Source organism: Macaca thibetana, chromosome Y (assembly GCF_024542745.1).
Source record: "Macaca thibetana thibetana isolate TM-01 chromosome Y, ASM2454274v1, whole genome shotgun sequence".
In the NCBI taxonomy this organism is placed as follows: domain Eukaryota; kingdom Metazoa; phylum Chordata; class Mammalia; order Primates; family Cercopithecidae; genus Macaca; species Macaca thibetana.
The window spans coordinates 2155875-2169747 of NC_065599.1; the positions used below are offsets into that span (position 1 = coordinate 2155875).

The window sequence follows — 13873 nt, forward strand, 5'->3', positions numbered from 1 at the left end:
AAGTACTTCAATATTGTCTATCTCATGTGTTTTTGAAAATGTGTAGATATTGAAAAACTAATACCTGAATAATTTTGGTTTCCTTTTTGTTTTTTCAAGATGCTTCCACAGTGGCCTGTTGGGGAGCAAAGGAGTTATGCTATGCCTCCAGTAAAGTGAATGTGCCAAACATACACTCCCTGTTTTTTCTGGATTTTTTTCTGTGTCACATATGCCTATAAATATTTTTGAATCATTCTTTATATTAGTGTGGTATGTTCTGTTACTTTCGTTTTCACCCAATGATAAACTCCTATGGGAGCAACAGTGCCTTTTTCTCTCTTAGGATTTTGCATGCTTAAGCAATGGCTGTTCCACATAATGATAAGAGTTCAGTTACTTGATAGACTATATAAGCCATGAAAGGTGGTATTAATATGACCTTAAAATGAGCATGTATCTTCCTGGAATCTGTCTCTGGGTTTACCATCCGTAAAAAAAAAAAAAAAAAAAAAAAAAAATTGTTGAAGAGAAACAGAAATGTTTTGCTGTTAATTACTCTTAAATAAGGACAGGAAGAAAAATGTATTACTTCTAAAAACACCTGAGCTGCTTTCCCCCCATAGGAACTAGTTCTGAAAATATTTGAAAGCAGCTGTCTTCATGTGTCTGTCTAGTTTATTCTTCTCTAAGGTTAGCAGTACATCCAGCTGTTCTGTTCTTGCAGTGATTTCCAGATGCTTCCTCATATAGATTGCTGACTTCTGGATATATTCTGGTTGTGGAATGGGTAGATTTCTGATGTGTTTTACTGTATTTATAAATCCTGTGAGTTCCTGGCCTCTAATTTCTCTGATCCTGGTCACTTTGATATGTAAAGTAGGATTTGACATACTTATGTCACTTATTGGTGATAAGTAATGTTTATTTTCTTTTTAGCTTGTTTTATTTATGTGTTAGTTTAAAAGACACTTTCTTCAATGGAAAATGAAGTCACAAAATAGTAATGAAATAGTTCTTCACTGTCTCCCATTTGTTGACATTTTCCGTGTACTTTAAACATGTAGGGTATATCTCTGCTTCTTTTTTTTCTCTGAACGATGGCTAGAAAAAAAGCCTTCCTTGTTTCTAACATTTACTGTGAGCCATTACTTAATCTGGATGTGTTCATGTGTGCTGCTGCCTATACGTTTTCAATCAGTAAGTATTTATTGAAAGATAGAAGACATTATACTGTCTCTTTTCCAGTTTTGAGGTATATTCTCCCCTTAGTTTTTTGAAGTGAAGTACAGAAAAAATAATAATATTTGTAAGAGAACTTCATATTACCCTATAGTATTGTCAAATACAAAACTCCTTACAAATATTTTAACCAAGAGATAGCAAATGTGTTAATTTGACTTACATTGAAATTTGTCTTAAATAGAGGCTCATCACCAGCATAAGAAATAACTTCTGGATGGGCATAAAAGTACACAGGATAAATAAGGACAACTTGTCTGGTGAAATAGTCTCTTTTGTCATTTGTCTGTTCCCCCTCCCCACCCAAAGGGTAGCAATTCACAGAATATTTCTTTCTTCATAAAATCAGTCACTCATTTTTAGAATTCTGCAATGCTGTATATAGAAAACAATGTTTTAAAGTTTTTCATATTTTTTTATTTTGGGAATGGTATTTCTAATTAACAAAATATTTTACTGTATTCATTTGTTCTTACTGGAAAACTTTTATTTTTAGGCATATCCTCCTTATCCACATTCAGCAGTTCAGGTCATCAGTAGATACCATTTACCTGTATATAATTATCAGGTAGTTTAAGAGGGAGTAAAATGATTTACTTTCAGGTATTATTGAGGCCTTTGTTTATACAAATTGCTTGAATAGTTTGCTATTTTAAACTAGTGAAAGGTACCTAAAATTTAAGAAAACACTTAGAATTAGTCTAGAATGAAGACCTCTGTATTACTTAGAAGTAATTGACTAATATTTTGACAGGAATGCTCTTAGCAATAACTTTACTATAGAATAGTTTTTTTGAGACTTGGTGTCCCCTTCTATATTGTAGCATGGTATATTTTCATCTTTGCTGTCAAATAGCTAAAACATCCAGACTGACTTTTATCAATTTTTTAGAGAGACGGAGTGAAATAAAATTACTACCTGATTTTTAGAGCACAGAATTTGAATTACATTTTTATTTTAGCTGGCTGCTTCATGGTAGTAGTTCTCTGGGTCTGTTTTTATAGGTATGACTGTATATATGACCCATAATCGTATCTATGGTAATAAATTCAAATAACAAATATCTTGGAGATTCCACGATACCAACCCCAGAAAATTGGGTAAGAGGTGAGGTTTTGCATATAGAAGTAACAAGAACGTTAGGGATTGGAAACCTAAAGTACTTCTTTTTCCTGTTCTGTTTCTTTTATTGTAATAACAAATGAAAGGAGCCAGCGTATGTACTTCAGAAATACTGTGTGTCTCATGTGTTTTTTCAAACGTGAAGCAATAGTTGAATGATTTTTGTTTTCTGTGTCTACTGAAAGCTACAGTACTTAGCCAAGTGGGGTGGTGCGTGGTGGCGCACACTTGTAATTCAGCTACTCAGGGGGCTGAGGCAGCAGAATCACTTGATCCTGGGAAGCAGATTGCCATGAGCTGAGATCCTGCCACTGCACTCCAGCCTAGGCAACAAAGGGAGACTCAGTCTCAAAAAAAATAACAAATGCTATGAATATCTTTGTGTAAATATGTTGGCACCCTTGTCCTATGAATTACTTGAGATTAATTGCTATGAGTGGAATTGCTAGGTGAAAGCACTTTGCCCTTTTATGACAACTTTATAACAAATTCTGCTCGTTATTATACTGGTGAGTATCCCTGCCTATCAAATTATAATATACCTTTTCCATGGAACTCTTGGTAAATCATGTAGTAATATTTTCTCACTGATGGTGTTTAGAGTGCTGTCTTTTCCACACCCATTCCAGTGAAAGTTATTAGGATTTATTAAATTGTCAGCCTAATGGCTGGAAAATATTACATTATGTTGATGTGCACTTTTTAAAATTATCAGTGAAGTTGACCATTGATTGTTAGCTTTTTAAATCACCTTTTTAATTTTGTTTTTATTGATAAAACTTTGTATTAGTATTGACTTTTGTCATACATAGTGGAACAAATATGTAATAGTAATAAGGAGGTACCCTGGTACCCTTATCTTATTCCTAATTTCAGTTGAGTTGACTCAACTATTTCACTTGCAAGTTTCGTGATACGGTAGAATTAGATTGCTAGAAAATAAGATTCCTCTATTTCTGTTTCACTTGGGTTTTTAAAAAATTTAAAAATGAATGCTGTATTTTATCAGATGATACTCAGTGATAAAGTAACGTATCCTGTGAATGGAGTATTCTTGCATTCCCAATATAAACTTAAACTCTTTATGTGCTGCTGGAAATTTGCATTTGTGTTGAGGGCAGGGATGGATCATCTGGATGAGGCTTTGTTACTTATATGCTTTTAGCTTTGTAAAATGTGTTGAGAAATACTTTCTTCCTCTTTGAATATAGAGTTCATGCATAGTATTCTTTTGTTATCTGTGGCCACAACCCATTTTGCAGGTCTCGTATATACTTTTGCTTTCTTACTTTTTCTTGCTTAGTTTTGCCAGGATTGTTTATTGCTTGAATTTCATCCTCCACACCCCCGCTCCCTGAGAATCTGCTTTTGGATTTACAGAAAGTTTTGATTCTGATTTTCACATCATGTTTTCTTAACTTTAGCATTCTCTTTATTTGCTCCTCTTCCTGTTGCTGTGAGTGTAACTTTGATGACTACTAATGACAGACTTTTTCCTGGTCAGTTTGTCTAAATATCAGTTCGCTTCCATGTTCACATAGTAATTGAATTAGGTAATACTGGCAAAGGAGCTGACATCCTAGGAGTTTAAATAATGATAATTTTTTTCCAGCTTTTAGCCGTTTTGTCACTTTGTTGTCCACATATAACAAGGAATATATTTGCTGTAAGAGCAATGAGAGTTCTGTATGTGATAGTCTTGAAGCTCACGCCGTTTACTAATCCAACATTTCTCATTTCAAAATTTGCCAACTTACTTGAAGATATGATTAAGAGAATTATTTCTTTAATGCAGTTTGTTTTCAGGATGCTATTGACGGTTGTGATAATACTGTCTTTAAAATGAAACTTTTGCTTTTCCTAAGCATTCATTTATATTTTTGATCATAGTTTAAAACTAACCAAAGCTAGTCTATTGATTGTAGATTTTTTATTGTGTATTATGTAAGTATGTATTAATACATGCACAGTAGGAATTGAACAGTTCATGCTAATCAAGCCATGGTAAAAATGAAGTACATTGCAAAAATTGAAGTACATTGCTTACTTTGCTAGCTTTGAGTGCAGCCTGCTGGCTGAGTACTAGGACATGATGGTAACTTCCTTAATTTAAAATGTTATGGTGCTTTTAAAGTGATTCGGTGAATTTTGTGTGTAGCATTCCAGTTAAGCAGGCAGCCAGTTTGCAAGATCCAAGCTAAAGTCAAATTTCTTACAGTATCAAATGCCCTTTTTCCTCTTTACCAAACCACTGTTGTTTCCAGTATCCATTTTACAATTGTGTAGAGTATGAGAATCAGAAGAGACCCCAGATCTTTTCCCAACCGTTCATTTTCAAGCAAGGAAGCTGAAACTTAGGTCATGAAAAGATTTACTTTACTGAACAGTGGAAATCAGGTCCTTCCCAAACAACAATTTTCCTCTTCAATTCCTGTGGCACTGTCACAAGGTCTCTTAACCACACCCTTTTCAAATTTTGGACCAAATAATTCCTTATTGTAGGAGGCTGTCCTTACGTTATAGGATGTGCAGTAGTATCCCTGGCCCTTCAGCCCAGCAGATTCCAGGAATACATCTCAGTTGTGACAGCCAATCTCTAAACATCGCTAATTGCCCCTGGGACTCAAAAATCTTCCGCAGTTGAGAATCAGTACATTTCCATATCCTCTCATAATCTGACACAGTTTTGTGCCAGATGTTACACTTCTCAATTAAAATACATCCAGACACTATGGTGCAGAGACAATACTGTAATATAGCTTGGTTTTTTTTTTTTTTTTTGAGATGGAGTCTCGCTCTGTAGCCCAGTCTGGAGTGCAGTGGCCGGATCTCAGCTCACTGCAAGCTCCGCCTCCCGGGTTCACGCCATTCTCCGGCCTCAGCCTCCCGAGTAGCTGGGACTACAGGCGCTGCCACCTCGCCCGGCTATTTTTTGTATTTCTTAGTAGAGACGGGGTTTCACCGTGTTAACCAGGATGGTCTCGATCTCCTGACCTCGTGATCCGCCCATCTCGGCCTCCCAAAGTGCTGGGATTACAGGCTTGAGCCACCGCGCCCGGCCTAGCTTGTTTATCAAAGGCAAACATATCCAAAGTTCATCCACAAATCAAGGGGGAATTGAAAAGGAGAAAAAGAAACTACAAGAACTTCAGAATTTCTTTTTTTTTTTTTTTATTCTGTTTGGGATTTCTGAATGAACTGAAAAGAGATTGGTGAATTGTAGGGAAGGGAAATCTAATCAGGTTCCCAGCAGTCCAAAATAATGCAGCTTAATACCATTTAGAAAAACAGTAAGGTAAGACGTTTTTAGAAAAGGAAGATTTTTAGAAATCGTTTTTTAAATTTTTCTTCCACATCATTGTCATGAAATGGCCCTATTAAAGGAAAGAATAAGGAATTAGTTACAAACCCTAAATAGCAAGTACAAGCACAAAAGAATAGAGAAAAGCAGTAAACTCGGCTTTCGTTGATTTGACAACTTAGATTTCATCAGTAGTAAAGCTGCGTAGAATCAGTAACTTCTAGCATCTAATTAACAAAGCAGGAACTCTTACTTTCTTATTAACTTCTGTAACATCACTGTGCTTTTTAAAAGGATACACAGTTTCTTTTGTTTTCTTTCAAACAGGTATATGTGTAATAACTTACTCTTTACAGCCTTTTGTACTTTTTATAGTCAACAGGCACTTCACCAATGATTTTAAATTAATGATGTGTCACAATTTCCTGATGTTTCCATTAGTTCTTAATTAAAATTTCTTCAAAATAAGTCAGCTAAAATAGTAAAGCCTAAAAAGAAACTTGAAAAATAATCTACTGAAAATAAATTCAAATAACAGGACACTAACCTACACTGACATACCACTTTTACCACTTTATATGTACAAAATGAATTTACAGAAGTTACCTCGTTTCATTCTCAAAGCAGTTTTCCCAGAGATACACAGCTGGCAAGTCAGCGGCTTATAACCACTTACCTGTAAGGGACATAAACTTAGATCTCCTGGCTAAGTTAATTTTTGTTTCACTATGCCATATTGTTTCTCCAACATGTATAGTACTTATGAATACTACTTCAGAAAATTTTTCATTGACCTTAGAGTCTGCTGTGGAAAGTATAAAGACAGCTGTGATCAGAACCTAGAAAATTAATGAGTGATATGTATGTGGTTTTTTTATCTGAAAATAAAGATGGTATCATTTATATCTGTCAGTCCATTGTGAAAATTAGAATTATCATTGGACAATTTGGTGTTACTTAGGAATAAAAATGTGATTTCAAAGGTGCTTTTGAACACCCTAGCGTTAGGGAGGAGGATTATAATCCTTTTTTTAGAAGGAGCTGTGACATCTGAGCAAGTAATGTTTCTGTGATCCATTTCCAAAGTAAAGCAGGCATACGAATACACGGAGTGTTAACATTATAAAAACTCATGTTAATTTTGAACTCATGTTAATTTTGGTGAAAAAGGCAAAGCAAGACAAATTGGTTTAAAACTTTGAGGCTTACTTTCTTTTCGGTGTGGCTTTTTTGTTTTCAGATTTATCCTTAGTCTAGTCAGTAAAGTAGAAAGTAGTTTATGTTTACAGAACAGGATGATTTTAGTAACTAAGTTTTAAAAATCTGAACTTTCTAGTTATTTTAACTAATTCACATAGTATTTTCACAAATACCAAATGAGTATTCTTCCACAGCATTGTACAAAACTCGGTGATGAGCGGCACTGGGTTTAAGAAAGTGCTATATGCTTTGGTTAAAATTCCATGCTGATGTACTCTGATTAGTTTAAATCCGGAGCCTGAACTAAACGGCACTGGTGACTAATTTACAGTGAAAGTAATTTATATAAAATATTTTATACTTAAAATACAAAAATTGTATTTCACATCATGTTTGGGTTTTGCCTATGTATGTAATTATGATGTCTACTTTCCAAATTACAGTCTGCTGCAAATCCTGAGACTCCAAACTCAACCATCTCCAGAGAGACCAGCACCCAGTCTGCATCAGCTGCAGCTAGCCACGGCCATGTTTTACCAGAAGGCAAAATCATGCCAAACACTGTTTTTGTTGGTGGAATTGATGATAGGGTATTGTATTCATACTTCATTTTTATCTTAAAATACATTATGAACAATGGGATTTGAGCCCTGTTATTGATTTAATGTTTTTTGTATTTCATGGAGGTTTAGAATTGGTTTTATGTTTGATCCATAGGTACTAAAAATATCTTTGTAAAAGAGCCACTCATTTGGGGATAAATGTGCGGAGAAATTTTTGCCTTATGGTATTGAAGTTATGGTGAAAGTGAAATTTTTGAATGCTCTATTTTTACTCTTAAAGTTCAATTCTTTTCCATAGATGGATGAAACTGAGATTAGAAGCTACTTTGGTAGATACGGTTCAGTGAAAGAAGTGAAGATAATCACAGATCGAACTGGTGTGTCCAAAGGGTGAGTAATTTTATCAAAAATATCTGAAGTCTAGTCACCTACAGGTATCAGAGACGACTTCAAAACTGATATTCTGACACTGGTGTAAATGAAATTTTTTACGTTGTTGATTTCTTTCATGTAGGAGATAACATGTTATTGCCAGCTCTTTTATTTCATCATTTTTCTATTGTTTGTTTTTAAATATCCCCAATTTTTATTTTGTACAAATGAATTAATCATTTTTCTCAAATAATTGCTTTCATCATACGCTGCACAGTATCTTAAATTTTAACCACCTTATCTTAGATAGTAAGTGAAATTCAGGTTCACAGATAATGAATTTTTTGTTAATCAGTAGAGTTTTCACACTGCCCTAATCTTAGCACACTTTAACATAGTTCCGCTTAAGAAAAGGTAGTATTTGTAGAGGATCTGTCATGTACATCTTAAGAAATACTTACCATGGTGTATTACTCATCTTTTGTCATAATCCCTTCTGTATATAGAATAGTAGAAGTTCTGGACCATGTACTGTATGCTAGTTATTTTATACTTCACCTTTTCTCTGCCTTTATAGCTATGGATTTGTTTCCTTTTTTAATGACGTGGATATCCAGAAGATAATAGAAGTGAGTAATCTAATAAAAAATCTCTTGTTTATTTTATTGATACGACATTTAGACTTAGTGATATACTCAGTGTTGTGTAAAATTTGGAGAATGATATGATACACTTTCTATTCAAAACCGAAACTTAGAGTAACCTCACATAACTTGTTAGATCCTGTTTATTTTTGACTGGTCACCTAGGTTCATGAACTACAGACAGGAAGGGTTGGAGATAGGGTGATGAAAAGTTTCTGATTGACTTTCACTTAATGCTTCTTGATACTGATTAGAGTAGTAAGGGTAAATAAAGTAGCTTCAGGGTGACCAACTTTAATTTGGTGTGTAGTTGTCACTGATCTTCTCTGTTAATAGGAACTTTAGAAGTCTTTAGGTATTTACCCAGGTCTTGGAAATAAGACTTGAAAATTGATTCTCATTTTGTTATTGTTTTATTTTCAGTCACAGATACATTTCCATGGTAAAAAGCTGAAGCTGGGCCCTGCAATCAGGAAACAAAAATTATGTGAGTAGGAAAAGAAATTGTTGTTTTTTGACACATGTAGCTTTTCAAATAACTAAAACTATGCTTTTTATTCTTGCTTTTTATAAGGTGCTCGTCATGTGCAGCCACGTCCTTTGGTATTTAATCCTCCTCCTCCACCACAGTTGCGGAATGTCTGGAGTAATCCAAACGCTGAAAATTACCTGCAGCCCCCAATAACACTGAATGCTGTAACTCAGTATGTTCAGGTGAGAACTGCTTACGTTCCTGTTCTCTTGTTTATCGTAGTCATTGTACCCTCTGTGGAATTGTATCTACACTTTCCCTAGTAAGTGGCAATAGAATCCCTGTTTGAGTACTCTGGGTGATGGGAAATTTACTACTCTTGTTAGAAATTTCTTATTCTTAGCGTTCGTTATATGAGCTAAAAATCTTTAATATACTTTGTAAGTCTTTCTCTTAGAAATGACCTCTGTAGATATAGGAACAAATCTCTTCCTGTGTCTTCCGTTTTCACCCCATATAGCTTTTTCCTAAAGTATTTGGAGACAGCTCTCTTTACTTGTCTGCCTAGTTTGTTTTTCTCTAAGCTTAGCAGTTAATCTAGCTACTGTTTAGTTGCAGTGATTTCCAGATGCCTCCTCATATAAATTGGTGACTTCTGGATATATTCTGGTTCTGAAATGGGGTAGATTTCTGATCTGTTTTAGTCTATCTGTAAATCTTGTGAATTTCTGGCATGTAATATCTCTGATGCTGGTTGCTTTGATATTTACCGTAGGATTTGACATACTATGTCACTTTTTGGTGATCAATAATGTTTATTTTCTTCTTAGTCCATTTTTTTCATGTCTTAGTTAAAAGACATTTTCTTTGATGGAAAATAAGGTAACCAAATAATAGTGAAATAGTTCTTCAGTTTCTTATTTTCCATGTATTTTAAACGTGTGAGTTATACCTCTTCTTTTTCCTTCGCTGAACAATGGCTGGAAAAAAAGGTCTACTTGTTTCTGACATTTATTGTGAGCCATTACTGAATCTGGGTGTATTCATGCATGCTGCTGCTTGTATGTTTTCAATTGGTAAGTATTTATTGAAACATTGAAGACTTTATACTGTCTCTTTTCCAGTTGTGGATTATATACTGCCCTTAGTTTTTGGAAATGAAGTACAGAGATAGCCATAACATCTATAGAAGAACTACAATATTACCCTATAATATTATGCAATTACAAATCAGTCGAAGTATTTTGCCAAATAAATAGTAAATGTATTAATTTAACATAGGTTGAAATCTATCTTAATAGAGCCTTAGCAGCAGTATAAGAAATAATTTCTGGGTGGGCATATGTACACAGTATAAATAAGGTAAACTTTGCCTGGTGAAATAATCACTTCTTTTGTCATTTGTCTGTTCCCCCTTGCCACCTAAATGGTGGCACTTGACAGAGAATATTTCTTTCTTAATAAAGTCAGTTCTTCATTTAGAATTCTGTATTGCTGTGTATAGAAAAATAATATTTTAAAGTTTTTCATATTTTTGTTATATTGGGAATGATAATTCTAATTTAAAAAAATGTTTTACCATATTAATCCATTATTTTTGTAAACTTTATTTTCAGGCATATCCTACTTGTCCAAATCCACCAGGTGCAGTCATCACTGGGAATCAGTTGGCTGTATATAATTATCAGGTAATTGACTAGGAAGTCAAATGATTTACTTTCAGATACTGTTGAGGCCTTCAACTTGTTTATACAAATTGCCTGAATAATTTTCTTTTTAAACTAGTAAAATGGACCTAAAATTTAAGAAAACACTTAGTGTAATGAAGACCTCTGTATTACTTAGAAGTGATGAAATAATATTTTTACAGCAATATAATTAGGAATAACTTTCCTGTTGAATAGTTTTTTGAGATTTGGTGTTCCCTTCTTTGTTTCAGCATGTATTTTTTATCTTTGCTGTTAAAGAGCTGAAATATTCATCGTGACTTTCTCCAGTTTTTAAGGGAGATAGAGTAAAATAAAATTATTAGCTAATTCTTGTAGCACAGAATTCCAATTATAATTTTATTTTAGTTTGCCTACTTCACGGTAGTAGTTCTCTGGGTCTTTTTTCAACTATATGACTGTATCTGTGACTCATAATCATATCTTTGGTAATAAATTCAAGGAACACTGAGAGTTCCACAATGCCATCTCCAGAAAATTCGGAAAAAAATGAGGTTATATGTATAGAGGTAACAACAAGAACTTCAGGGAAGTACGTCTAAAGTACGTCTTTTTTCTATTCTGTTTATTTTATTTATTCTGTTTATTTTATTCTGTTTATTTTATTTTATTCTGTTTATTCTGTTTATTTTATTATAACAAAGGAACCATCATGATAAATACTTCAGTATTACGCATCTCTTGTTTTTGAAAATGCGTTGGAATATTTGAGTAATTTTGGTTACTTTTTTTTTTTTTTTTTTTTTTTTTTTTTTTTTTTTTTTTTTAAAGATTCCACTACACTGGCCTTTTGGGGAGCAAAGGAGTTATGTTGTACCGCTGGTAAAGCAAATTAGGGAAACATATACTTCCTCTTCTTTCTTGATTTTTACATGTCATATATGCCTATAAAAAATTTAGAAGGTTCTTTATATTACTATGTTACATTTTGTTACTTTCTTTTTAAGCCAATTATAATCTCCCATGGGAGCAACAGTGCCTTATTGTCTCTCAGGTTTTTGTATGCTTAAGCAATTGCTTATCCACATAATGATAAGTGTTCAGTTACTTGTTAATAGACTATTTAATCTGAGAAAGATCATCCTAATGTGGCTTTATCTAAGAAAGGTAGTATTAATTTTGCTTTAGAATAACATGTATCTGATTGGACTCTGCATCTGGATTTACCAGCCATAAAATATTTGACAAAGAGAAACAGAAATGTTTTGCTCTTAATTGCTCTTAAATAAGGATAGGATTAAAAAGAGTATTACCGCTATAACCCCTGAGCTGCTTTCCCCCATTTAACTAGTTTCTAAAATATGTGAAAAGAGCTCTCCTTATGTGTCTGCCTACTTTTTTCTTCTGTGAGTTTAGCAATTTATCTAACTATTCTTTATTTGAAATGATTTCCAGTTGCCTCCTCGTATAAATTGCTAACTTCTGGATATATTCTGGTTCTGAAATGGGTAGATTTCTGATCTGTTTTACTCTACCTATAAATCTTGTGAGTTTCTGGCATGTAATTTCTCTGATGCTGGTTGCTTTGATATTTAAAGTCGGATTTGACATACTCTTCACTTATTGGTGATAAATAATGTTTATTTTCTTCTTCATTCGTTCTATTTATGTGTTTAAAAGACACATTTTTCTTGAATGGAAAATAAAGTAACAAAATAGTGAAATAGTTCTTCAGTGCCTCTCATTTGTTGCCATTTTCCATGTACTTGAAACATGTAAGGTATACCTGTCTTCTTTTTTTCCTTCTCTGGGGAATAGCTGGAAAAAATCCTGACTTGTTAACTAGCATTTACTGTGAGCCATGACTTCAATATGGGTGTGTTCATGTATGCTGCTATCTATATGTTTTCAAAGAATAAGTATTTATTGAAACATAACAGTCATTATACTGTCGCTTTTCCAGTTGTGGATTATATACTGTATTAGTTATTCCAATGTGAAGTACAGAAAAATCCATAACATCTGTAAAACTACCATATTACCTTATTGTCAAATACAAATCAGTCTGGAAGTGTTTCTACAGGGAAATAGAAAATGTATTATTTTAACTTACATTGAAATCTGTCTTAATGCAGCCTTATCACCAGTGTAAGACATAACATCTGGGTGGGCCTAAGTACACAATATAAGTAAGGTAAAATTTGCCTGGTGAAATAGTCAATTCTTTTGTCGTTTGTTCCCCCTTCACACCCAAAATGTAGCACTTGACAGAGAATAATTCTTTCTTCATAACGTCAGTCATTCATTTAGAAATCTGCAGTTTTATATAGAAAAGCAATATTTAAAAGTTTTTATTTTTTTTATATTGGGAATGATATTTCTTTCTAATTTTAAAAATTGGATTATCATTTTCCTTTTTTCTGTACCCTTTATTTTCAGGCATTTCCTATTTATCCAAATTCAACAGTTCAGGTCACTACTGGGTATCAGTTGCCTGTACATAATTATCAGGTAATGTAAGAATGACTAAAATGATTTGCTTTCACGTATTATCGAGGCCTTTAACCTGTTTATACAAATTGCCTGAATAGTTGGTCATTTCAAGCTAGTGAAGTGTACCTAAAATTTAAGAAAAAACTTAGAATTAGTCTAGAATGAAGACCTCTGTATTATTTAGAAGTAATGGTGTACTTTTATTGGTGATAAAAAATGTCTATATTCTTCTTAGTTCCTTTTATTTATGTCTTAGTTTAAAAGATATTTTCTTTGATGGAAAATAAAGTAACAAAATAGTAGTGAAATAGTTCTTCAGTATTTCTCCTTTATTGACATATTCCCATGTACTTGAAATGTGTAGGGTATACCTCTTCTTCTTTTTCCTTTCTGAACAATGGCTAGAAGAAAATATCCTACTTGATTCTAACATTTACTGTGGGCCATTTCTGAATCTGGGTATATTCATGTATGCTGCTACCTATATGTTTTCAAACAATAGCTACTTACTGAAACATATAAGACATTATACTTTCTCTTCTCTAGTATTGGATTATATACTGCACTTAGCTTTTCAGAAGGAAGTACAGGAAAAGCCATAACATCACAGAAGAAGCCATAACGTCTGTACAACTACATATTACTCTATAATATTGTCTAATACAAAACAGGCTAGAAGGATTTTTACGAGGAAATAGCAAATGTATTCATTTAACTTACAGTGAAATCTGTGTTAATGGAGCCTTATCAGCAGTGTAGGAAATAACTTCTGGGTGTGAATAAGTGCACAGTATAAGTAAGGTAAACTTTGCCTGGT

The 13873-nt window shown here is 33.4% G+C and overlaps 1 protein-coding gene across 1 annotated transcript in view; it reads left to right on the forward strand.

The window, feature by feature from the left end:
• The window catches only part of LOC126947194 (deleted in azoospermia protein 1-like), a 59019-nt gene that overhangs the window by 21366 nt on the left and 23780 nt on the right, over positions 1-13873 (forward strand). The window contains exons 12-18 of the mRNA XM_050777921.1: positions 7289-7435; positions 7707-7798; positions 8358-8409; positions 8848-8911; positions 8999-9138; positions 10513-10584; positions 13003-13074. Coding sequence (XP_050633878.1) covers positions 7289-7435; positions 7707-7798; positions 8358-8409; positions 8848-8911; positions 8999-9138; positions 10513-10584; positions 13003-13074 — 639 coding nt within the window. The remainder of the gene's footprint in view (positions 1-7288; positions 7436-7706; positions 7799-8357; positions 8410-8847; positions 8912-8998; positions 9139-10512; positions 10585-13002; positions 13075-13873) is intronic.